Genomic DNA, 11053 nt, shown 5'->3' on the forward strand with positions numbered 1-11053 from the left:
AAATAAAACTTGATCACTTGTAACAACAGAATCCACCTTAAGGTCAGGTACTAGGGGAATTACAGATATTGCCCTGGTCAGATAAATTTAGAGTAGCAGAAGCCAAGTCCAATTTATATGGGGAGAAGGAGCTACTACTTAAAAAAACCTCTGATATAACCCAACTGATGCCTGAAAGTGTTTGGAGAGGTACTGGGAAGGTAGATTTTGCTGTATGTGTTTAACTGCTGTTCCTGTAAACACCTGAATTAAAATTCACAAACCGACTTTATTAATAAAGATAAGTCATGAGAGAATAGTACAGAAACATTTTATCTTTCGACACACATTGCTATGCCCAGTCCTCCTCCTACACACAAAGCAGCAACCCCCCGTTTTCCACCTGTTCGTTCTAGTGCATAAAGCAAAGTAACAAGGATTCGACAACCAGATGCTCCAAGAGGATGACCAAGGGCAACAGCCCCACCTTCAATGTTAACCTGCCACAGAAATAGGATGGTTGTGTTAAATGTAAAATCAGTCATAGAACCAGGCAAAATGCAGTTAAATCAAGTTCACAGCTTGTTCCGCTACCACTTTTGTGCTATAGCTGTGGATCATGTTCTGCATGATGGCTCAATAGGAATAGCAAGAGGGAGGAATGCAGTCCATGCCAGCTTCCCATCCAGCTGGCAGCTTTTCCTGCCCAGCCCTGCAGTGGGTTTTAGAGAAGATTATCTTTTTTTCCTTCGATAAGCAGCTCACCACATTTCTGTACTCTGTACTGAGAAATAAACCTTTCTACTAATATGCAAAATTTTATTCTACTTATTAAGCTGTCCCAAAATGTTTTGTAGGGGACAGGATAGAAAAGTTTTTAATTAATTCGCCTATCCAATTAGGCTAAAAATTTCCAGTATCTTAGGATATTGAATGCTGAGGACATACCTTTTCTGGGTTCAATTTAAGCTCTTTTATTATTGCAGCACCTACAGAAGCATAAGCTTCATTAATTTCATACAAGTCCACTTGATCTGTCGTCCAATCTGCTCTTTGAATCTACAGAAAATCAAAAATAAAATTAACATTGTAAACAAGCACAAAACTCTTAGAGGACCAGCTGATGCTTTGAACCTTAAGGTTTCTGAAGTCAAGTAATAGATTACAAGTGCCAGGACTAAAAGATGCTGCACTGCTCTGGACAATCAGTTAAGATCCTAAAAATGCAATCCTGCCTTAACCCTATTCTCAAAACCTCCAGCAAACATTCTGCAAGAGTGAACACTGTGTAGTTTTGAACGTAACATTCATTTTGTTAATGAATGTTAACAAATCATACAAACAACCCTCAGAGCAGAGCCTTAATGTTTGACAACTGCTCTTTTGAAGCACCAGTCTGAGGCTTAGTTCTGAGCCAGTGCCAAATCATGGCATGGTGCTGTGTGTTCTCCAACGCCCTCCCACTCAGTTGCAGGAAACCATCGGTTGCCTTACTAACAGACTAGTTTGCATTTGCCTTGTTAAATAAGTATAATAAAGCAATCCAATTTGCAACTCAGCAGTCAAGTATCTGCTCTGTATGCAGAATGTCCAGGCATTCCAAGTTGAGCAGGGCAGGAAGTCCTGCTGAAACCTAGAGAACCACTGGTAGTCAGTGTACTGCACATGAATTGGTATAAGCCAGTATTTCCTCTGGTCTTTCCTATGACTATAGAACACTCCCACCGTTCAATGTGAGTGCTAAACAATCCCTGTGTTTTCCATGTTCACATACAAGCAAGACATCCAGCTTTCTGCTTCTCACCAATGCAAAGCACAACAGGGGTAATAAAACTAAGATCTGGATTTGGTGAAGAGCCAGCACATTACTGAACCACCTTCTATTGGCAAAGGGATTGTGCGTCACCCAATGCCCATGTTGAAAACATTGCTCTTCAGGGTTTATTCATGTTTCTGAAGGCATCATCTGTCCTTCCTGAATAGATTACTTACAGCTTTCCTTATTGCTGGCACAGGTGCTATTCCCATTACAGAAGGATCTACACCGGCTTGAGCCCAAGATACAATCCGAGCCAAAGGAGTAAGGCCTCGTTGAACAGCTTCGGCTTTCCTCATGAGAACAACAGCTGCAGCACCATCGTTTATACCTGAAGAAAGCAGCACAGTAGTTCTGGCCTATAGAAATACTATATACAACTCAAGTGTGCCCATGTTGCATTCACCTAATATTGCACCATACTGTATGATGGTACCATGCTATGCAACTCAAACTGCTTAATGCACAACGACGTCTGTTTCAAGGGATCCATAAACAAACCTGAGGCATTTGCTACGGTCACTGTTCCTGTCCCATCCGTTACAAAGTAAGGCTTTAGCTTGGCCATCGTTTCTAGGTTGCTGCCATGCCGTGGATGCTCATCAGATTTAACTTCCACAGGACCTGCAAAACAGCACATATTTCAGTAGATGACATTTTAGACTTGACATCAAGGAGAAGCTTTCTATGCAAGGGTTCGATTTATGTGCCAAACAAATGATTTATTTTTCAAGTGAATACACTATGCTTCAAGTCAATAAAGGTTTAGAAGGTGCACCACAACTCACTGTTCAATTATAGACACCCAAATAAGAGTATAGAGCCAAATCTCTGTAAGACACAATTCTTACAGAAGAGGCCATGACTTCATTATACTTAAATCGTGCCTTTTTCCTGGAACAAACCCCTGGAATAATCCCTCTTCTCTCCAGTTTAAGTTAGGGTAAGAGTCACTGTCTGGCCCAGTGTTACCCTGTAGCCTTCAGAGCTGAATGGGGACTAGAATCCAGATCTCTAGAGTCCCAGTTGGACACTGTAATCACTATACCACCCAGAGTCTAGCTTAAGGGAGAAGCTAGAGAAGTGAAAAATAGACCCTTGGGTCTCTGTACCATTCATCAGCTTCATATCCACCACTACAGTTATTGTTGTGTACACACACACACACACTCTTCTACCTTTCCGGGATGGCACATGGACAGGTACAATCTCTTTATCAAAATAGCCAGCCTTCTGGGCATGCTCAGCCTTGTTCTGTGACTTCACAGCCACTTGGTCTTGCTCCTCTCTGCTAACCTGCCATTGCTTGGCCACATTTTCAGCTGAAACAGGGAAAATGTAACAAAAATAAACAACCATTACTGTATACTACACCATGCAAAGTAGTGCTATCAATTACTCTGAGAACTCAGCAACTGATTGTCCGGATGATTTCATCATTGACGTTCAGTGCTTACTTATGAGACTATTATACTGCTTGGCTAGTTGGGCAACACAGAGATTTGTAGGACTTGTTCAGTCTAAACATGCATAAGATTGAACCCGAAGGTTATAAATGAAAGGGAACATTTTAAGAACATTTACTGTCTTTCCACCAAGCCCACTGGAAGATACCAGTTTCAAGAATCGTGTCACTTACCAGTTATACCCATGTGGTAATGGTAAAAGGCATCCGTCAACCCATCCAAGATAAGCGTATCCTGCAAAGAGGCTTCCCCCATCTTCACACCACTGCGCATATGAATGATGTGTGGCGCCTACAAGCAAACCATTTTGACCCATGTCTTTATTTTACTACAGTTACATCCCACCATGTTTGCACCTCTTACAAGGAACTTAAGATGGCTCGTGTGGTCCTCCTCTTGTAACAGCTCTGGGAGATGGGTTAAACTGAGAGTTGGTGACTGGCCCAAAATCACCCAGGGAGCACCATATTTGAATGAGGTTTAGAAACAGTTATCTCCTGAGTCCTACGCCAAAACACTAACCGCTATACCACTAACCGCTCCATAAAAATCTAAAACATTGTTAGGAAGCCAATCATGGACAATGGAAGTTGAGGTCCAACCTCTGAAGGGCCATACATTCCCCATCCCAGCCTTATTTACTGAATGGCACTTCCATTTATCAGGATTTCCATAATCAATTCCAGGAGAGAGAAGAAAATCATCACTTTGTGGTAAATTACCTATTTTGCATGCAGAAGGTTCTATCAGGGAAAAGATCTAAAAGATCTGCCCCAGACACCCCAGAGAGCTAGTGCCAACCACAGTAGTTTACATGGACAAGTAGTCTGACCTGGCAGGAAGAGGAGCTGTGGCTCAATGGCACAGTATCTGCTTTGCAATCAGAAGGTCCCCAGTTCAATCCCTGGTATCTCCAGGAGGGCTGGGAAAGAATCCTGCCTGTAGCCCTGGAGAGTCTTTTCTGGCCAATGTGGAGTAAGGCAGCTTCCAATGACCTTAGTTGCCTGCGTTCTCCTCCTTCACAGCAAAGGGAGGATTCTTGGCTAGTTAATATAGTTGGCTGTCAGTCAATGTTTTTAACAGGCAGACAATGGTCTAGTATTTTACTTTAGGGACGGAAATATATAATAGCCTGTTGTTTTAATTTCTCGGAAGTAAAGCTGGCTGAATTATTGTTACTCATGGTGCACACCTTCATCCTGCTCTAGTCTTGGTTGTGGGTTTTATAGGGTTTGTAGTGTTTCTAAACCTCTCTCACTTCAAATGAGCTTGCAGAAGAAGAACTTGCCACAAGCTTCTTAAAAATGTAGGACTGAGGGCTCAAGTGACCATTACTGACCAACCACATGCTCACCTTGCTCATGCTTTCCATGCCTCCGGCCACCACAATACTGGAATCACCCGTCAGGATGGACTGAGCCCCTAGACACACTGCTTTCAGGCCTGAACCACATATCATTTGGCAGCTCCAAGCCGGTACCTCATATGGAATGCCTGCACCGACGCTGGCTTGCCGAGCAGGATTCTGACCAGCACCTGCAGAGATGCACCAAAGTCAGAGGATGTATAATATATTTTTCTCTCTTCCCTAACCAATGTGGGACCAGGTTATTTGGGACCCTGCCCAAGTGTTAAGATAAACCTAAGTCTACCAGTAGGCACTGCGACATTGGCAATTATCAAGAACAGAGTCTTTCCCATGGTGCCTCCACATCTTCAGAATATCATTCCCAGCTAGGGAGTGGATAGCTCCTTTTTTGCCAGCCCTTGGGAAGATTTTGGAGGGAACAATCATATAGCCCCTATACCCTGTTGAAGGGGTCACAGGGTATTTCAGATTCCCAGCTCCAAGCTGGAGATGGGACTATGAGCTTGAAGCAGAATTAGAGCTCAGGCCCTCCCTTACCCTCACAGCCAGTGAACGAAGAACTACCCCAACTTCTTTCTGAGATCAGAAAACCCACTGGAATGGTCTTAGAAAGGGAAGGAAGAAGATTGGAGCTGCCAAGAAGTTGAGGTATCCTGACACAGCTCCAACCTCTTTTCTTCCCTCTTTGAGATGCCTTTACTATAAGGCCAGGGACAAAAACCCAGAGCTGCAGGAGTAACAAGGCAAAGTTTACCATCACCACTTATCCCACTCTGCATTGAATTAGCATGAGTTCAGAGGCTTGTGCTCATGTCCATAAAACTAAAACCTTATTTATTCTAGACTTCATTTCATTAATTTTGTTAGAATCTCTGCTGAAAGCATGGTACATCAGCTGCTACTGCCTCACTTGTTATTTTAATGAAGTTGAATATTTGTTGGGTTATTTATAGTATTTTTATTTCATTTCTCAGCCAAAAAGTACTATCATAGTGGCTGGCAGAAATAGTTAAACAAGGCAATAATGGTTTGAAGATTTATTTTGAATTTTAAAACATGTTGTAATCTGCTTTGTGAAGGCTTTAGCTTAAAAAGTGGATTATAAATTCATTAGATAAAGCAACTTCTGGGTTAGATTTCCTAATACACCATATAAATAAAATATGGGACTCTTTGCATTTGTCAAAACAAAACATTAGCTTGCTTTTTGATCATTTCTTCCACTTGCATATCTACCCAGAAAGGAAGGTGCATTGTTTACCATGAAATGTTGCTTTCAGTGAAGTAAACTAGATTTTGCAACTTGAGCCCCAAAGGAACTTTCATTCTGTGGTCACCTTCTCAGCCTAGCCCATCCCAAAGTTTATCAATGAACAACTATCTATTGAAGGATGGGTGTAAGTAGGCCAAGACTGCAGAAGTGAACGACTCAACAAGCTGTGAATTTTGCCTTGCCCAACCTGGTGCCTTGCAGATGTTGCTTGGACTACAAGTTTCAGCATCCCCAGCCAGTACATGCAGACTAGGAATAATAGAGGTTGCAGTCCAAGACATCTGCAGGGCACAATCTTGAGGGAAGACCAGTACAGAGCAGCAAGATTGAATGGGTGGGATTAGACTGGAAACTCAGGAGTAAAAGAAACTAAGGAATATGTTTTGATGATTCATTGGATGAGGTAGAATGGATCTAGCACAGCTTCCCCAACTTGGTGCCTCTGTATGTTTTCAAGAACCACTTCTAGAATTCCTGATCATTGGGCATTCTGGTTGGGGCTGATGAGACATGAAATCTAAAACACCTGGAGGACACTGGACTGGGGGAAGTTTGGCTAGCATGCAAGGATGGCTCCAAGAGGAAACAGTGTTCCAACCTTTTCTTGCAGTTGAAAAAGTGGTGGTAACAGAGGGCAGCAGGGCGCTAATGACTATAGTCTATAGCCTAGACTTTCATGATAAGGAAGTCTGTTCTTACTAAGCAATTATTCCTTAGGAAGCATCTTCTCTCATATTTATCACACCATCCTTCAAGTCAAGTTGATGATACTTTGGTTGACATCACCACCTGAAGTTAACATTGTCAGTTATTACAATTCAGTCATTCTTCAGTGGTGGCACCTGAACTTCTCCATAGAGTTAATGTTCCTTTCTTTAAATGTGGCTCCCCACCACATTTAAGGATGAGCACATCCTCTACCATATGCAAGTAATACATGTTTAACAAGCTACACCTTTTTTAACAGTTAAAAAACCCTTTTTTCTGCAAGTGGTTGTAAAGCCAAAGAAACAGCCAAGGAAGTTTTCTAGTAAAATCCAAATTATAGTCAGAGTTTAGGGTGGGTGCATAGCACCAGCAGAGCACCAGCCTTGCATGTGGAAAGCTCCAGGTTCCATCCCCAGCATCTCTAAGCAGGGCTCAGAAGATGCCTGCCTGAAACTCTGAAGAGCCATTGACAGTCAGTCAGTGTTGACAGGATTGAACCAGATGGACCAGATGGATCAGTATAAGGCAGCTTCCAATGTTCCTGTGCTCCTGGGAAATCTGACAAGATAATGGGCGAATTCATAAAACTTAGAGGTAGGGCTGCCATGTTGCAATCCAGCACACCCTGACAGCTTTTCTATCCCTGGTGCTGCAGGGAAGAAGAGTCCTTCTTCTCCATCCTGTTCCTTACCGAGGCCTGGTACCCATCTCTTCCCAGTGGGTGGCACACATCCATTTGTCCAGTGGGTGGTAGAGATGGTAGATAACAGGACTGGGGAAAAGGCAGGCAGGAGAAGGCTGCTGCCAGGGGTATTAACAGGTGTCAAAACAGATTTTCAGGGTGGCAACTCTTTATAAACAGGGTAAGAGAAGATATGTTAGGGAAGATAAAGAGCTATGATTCAGGACAAAAATGCATCCTTTGTCTTCTGGAGAAGAGGTTGTAAGCAGAGTCCAGGTTCAAGTCAGACACAATTGTCAACTGAAGACTTACCTGCAGCCAAGACATGTCCAATTATAACCTCAGACACTTCTTTCGGGTTGATTTTTGCCCTCTGCAAAGACTCCTTAATGGCAATGGATGCCAGCTCATGGGCATGCAAGGTAGATAAGGAGCCATTGAAGGATCCTAGACAAGAAACAAAAGGCATCTTCAGATTCAAGATATGCTTTCATTTTAAAAAACAGTGAAAAGTTCATTAATCCAAAAGCAGGAAAATATACATAAAGAGGTACTATTTGGAGAGTCATCTAGATGGAATGACGCACAAAGCTAAAGTAGTATTCCCCAGTACATATTGTGCATAGATGCTTATGAGCCATACAAGCTTTGCTTTACATGACAGACTGGAAAGTAAGTTCAACGATTTAAAAAAGACTTAGTCCCAAGTACAGGGCATGAAACAACAGCTTTAAATGATTTGTTAAAGACATGGCTATAATGCTTAAAAGAATACAGAGAATTTGTTGATCTCTTTAGCAAACAATGTGACCTTGGCATTTTATTCCACTATGTGATCAGCTGTCATGTCTCATTATTCTGTGCCACCAAAGCATGCCGTGGCATATAACCCCGATTCTTTCAGAGTGTGACCAAGAGCCCTCTGCCCTCAGTGACATAACACTCTGGAGGCGAGGCCTACATGCCCTCACTGCAGGGCAGGGCGTGTGGTGGCCTCTGCTGCCCTGAGCTTCGTACTCCCCATTTCATCCAGACAACTGTTTTCAGCCATCTAGATGACCTGCCAAGAAAGGAACCGAAAAGAGACTGGTGCAGTATTTGGATATGGCTGAAGCCATAGGCCCCAGCCCATTTCCCTCCTTGGCACATCCCTTTTAGCCCAGTCCAGGGCTGATTTCCAATATCAGAGAGGTAGCTGGCACAGGTTCAAATAATCCTGTGGTCCCACAGACAATGCGAGGGGGGCCATAAATGCAGCAAGATTGCCTTCTATTTTTTTTTAATAAATCAATACTCAAATTTAGTTTAAGTGTGAAACGATATACTTCGTTTGTTTTATATCTTGCTGCCACTTAACTTCAATGTTGGTGTTAGCCATCTTCAAAACTAGTGGACTGGCCAAGACATTTAGGATTGGAAAATAACTTTCTCTCAAGGTGAGATTCTCTCTCTTCCACAGAATCTAACCATGGTGTACTATATGGCATAGTTGTTCAGAACAAACTAAGTTTGCTTGGGTTATATGAACAGGCTATGGCTTTGCTCATTCTTTGCTAAAAGGAGCGTGGTATGAAGACAAATGAAACCTAGAAAAATGCCAGGCCGAAAAGTAAGATGCTGTTGGAAGGATAAAAATAGAGCACAAAGCAGGAACTGTAAAGGGAATGGTATTTAACAGAAGACTAGTAGCAAACCAATTTTAAAAATTTACCTTGCACAGGCTGAGCCAAAGGTAAATTTAGTCCTGCAGTGTTTACCTTAACTGCAACAGTTATCTGCAGTTTCAAACACAGTGTTCCCTCACACCCTCCAACCCAAGGAAAGGCATTCCATTTGTGATCAAGAATGTAAGTAACTTTGTGCATGCTCAGGAATAACCAGGTTGTCTTAAAAAAAAAACAAAACAACAGGATCTGATCTTGTACCATTTCTCTAGCCAAGCTAGATCACATTACTTTGTAACCAGGTTCTCAAAAGGCACCATATATCCTCTTCTCCCGTGACCCATTTCTCTATGGAGGGAAGGGGGCAGCAGTAGAACAGTCTTGGGCTTTGTTAATGAAGCGAGAGAGCAGCCGGGGTCCAGCGCTCATGGTCACAGACCAATCAGAGCAAGAGCCACTCATCAGCGACCCTCACGAGGCAATCACAGCCTTCCCCCACCCAGTGGCTCCACAGCCACTGCCCAATCGCTGCAGGCAAAGCACAGGCGAGGGAGGAACCTCGGGTGGCCGCATCGATGTTTTCTGGCAGGTAGAACAAAGAAAATAAGGGAAGCAACTTTCATAGGTGCAGCAGCGAAATGGGATGCCTGCTCGGGTTCCGATTATTTTGAAGAAGCAAATTTTTCATCATTCTCCACTAATCCCATTAAAACAACGGGTATTACTCTGCCAAACAAGCAGGTGAGGAAAGGTTGCTAAAGCATTGCATTATTACAAAGGAGACAACGAGTCAAAACCCCAAGCAGCCTTGAAGCTCGCTGGGTGATCACTCGCTCTCAGCCTAACCAATTCTCATAAGGCTGTTGTGAGGGGAAAAAACCTCAGAAGAACCACCACGTACACTGCTTCCTCGAACTATCTGAGACGAAAAGCGAGATACAAGGGTAATAGATGCAGCAATAAAACATCTTTATGTATCCCACTAGTACCAAGTACTTTAAGCTGCAATTCAGGTGCTGTCAATCAATCAGATACAATAGAAAATAATAAAAACGTAACGTTCTGCTTAAAGTTTAAAGCGGAATTTTAACAACTAAAATATCACCCATACAGTTTCATTAAAATGGAGCAGTTACCCAGGCAAGCGGGATACGTGTGAACCTCCAGATGCTGTTCAACTACTGCCCCCATCAGTCCTACCCAGTACGGTCATATGAGGGACGAAGGGAGTTGGAGGACCACACTTTCCCCATCCCTTCAGCAGCAGAAGCAACACGGAGGCTGTACCGAGTGGGTTATTCCCATTGATAACCTAACCTTTCAGTCCCATTCGCTTAAATAAGTGTACTCGAAGTAGGGCTTGCGCTAAATACAACCCAGAGCTCTTCCCCACCGAGCACTCCCCAGCCTAGAGTTATTGCCTGGTTTTCCTGCCACAGGAGAAACAGCTTCCGGGAATCTTCAATATGATGAGGTGTAGGAAGATTTCCCGGAGACAACCGAATGAATGGCCATCACAGATCGCGACTATCCGGTGTTATGGCGATCGAGTAACCCGTTCGCTCCCCAGTCGTACAAGCGAAAGGAAAAGGCGACGGTGGCGGCGGCATCACCACGAAATCCCCCACTCACCAATCGGGGTCCTTGCAGCAGCAACGAGCACAACAGCTTCCCCCTCGGCACTCATGACGCCTCCACCTGCTCCGCACTGCTATCGCCACGGCACGCTCAGCCCCTAAAAGCCGTCCGGCGCCTCCCTTAGTCCCACCTTCAAGGCCAAGCACCCGCGTTCCTATTGGCTCCGCGAGACTCCGGCTGCTTCCCTCCTCCCTCGTCACCGCCCAAGAAGACACCGTCGTCACGTGACGGGCATATTTGCGCTGCGTGGAATAATGGAGGCTGGGTGCGGGAGGGATGTAGGTGCAGTGTGCGGAGTGAGGTTTTCGCGCATTTCATATACCGCCCAATAGCTGAGGCTCTCAAAATATTTCAAATATAGTTTGAAATATAGTTTCAAAATATTGCAGATGTCAGATTTGGCAGATGTCAGATTTCTTTTTTCTGACCTGTTAGTTCGACATGGAAGGCAGAAGGGA

At 43.7% G+C, this 11053-nt stretch overlaps 1 protein-coding gene across 2 annotated transcripts; it reads right to left on the minus strand.

The window, feature by feature from the left end:
- Positions 1 to 248: 248 nt before the first annotated feature.
- ACAT2 (acetyl-CoA acetyltransferase 2) lies at positions 249 to 10690 on the minus strand. 2 transcript variants are annotated; one of them, XM_044421784.1, is made up of 9 exons: positions 10590 to 10690; positions 7606 to 7740; positions 4616 to 4797; positions 3435 to 3552; positions 2974 to 3117; positions 2297 to 2419; positions 1972 to 2126; positions 928 to 1038; positions 249 to 479 (listed from the first exon to the last, which is right to left on the minus strand). In XM_044421784.1, the coding sequence occupies exons 1-9, from the start codon at positions 10642 to 10644 to the stop codon at positions 312 to 314; spliced, it is 1191 nt and encodes a 396-aa protein (XP_044277719.1). In that variant the 5' UTR covers positions 10645 to 10690; the 3' UTR covers positions 249 to 311. The 2 variants fall into 2 exon arrangements, with proteins under 2 accessions (XP_044277719.1, XP_044277713.1); XM_044421778.1 differs by lacking the exon at positions 10590 to 10690 and adding an exon at positions 9005 to 10173.
- Between the last annotated feature and the right edge of the window lie 363 nt (positions 10691 to 11053).

This window comes from Varanus komodoensis, unplaced genomic scaffold (assembly GCF_004798865.1).
Source record: "Varanus komodoensis strain SLA01 unplaced genomic scaffold, ASM479886v1 scaffold1, whole genome shotgun sequence".
Lineage (NCBI taxonomy): Eukaryota > Metazoa > Chordata > Lepidosauria > Squamata > Varanidae > Varanus > Varanus komodoensis.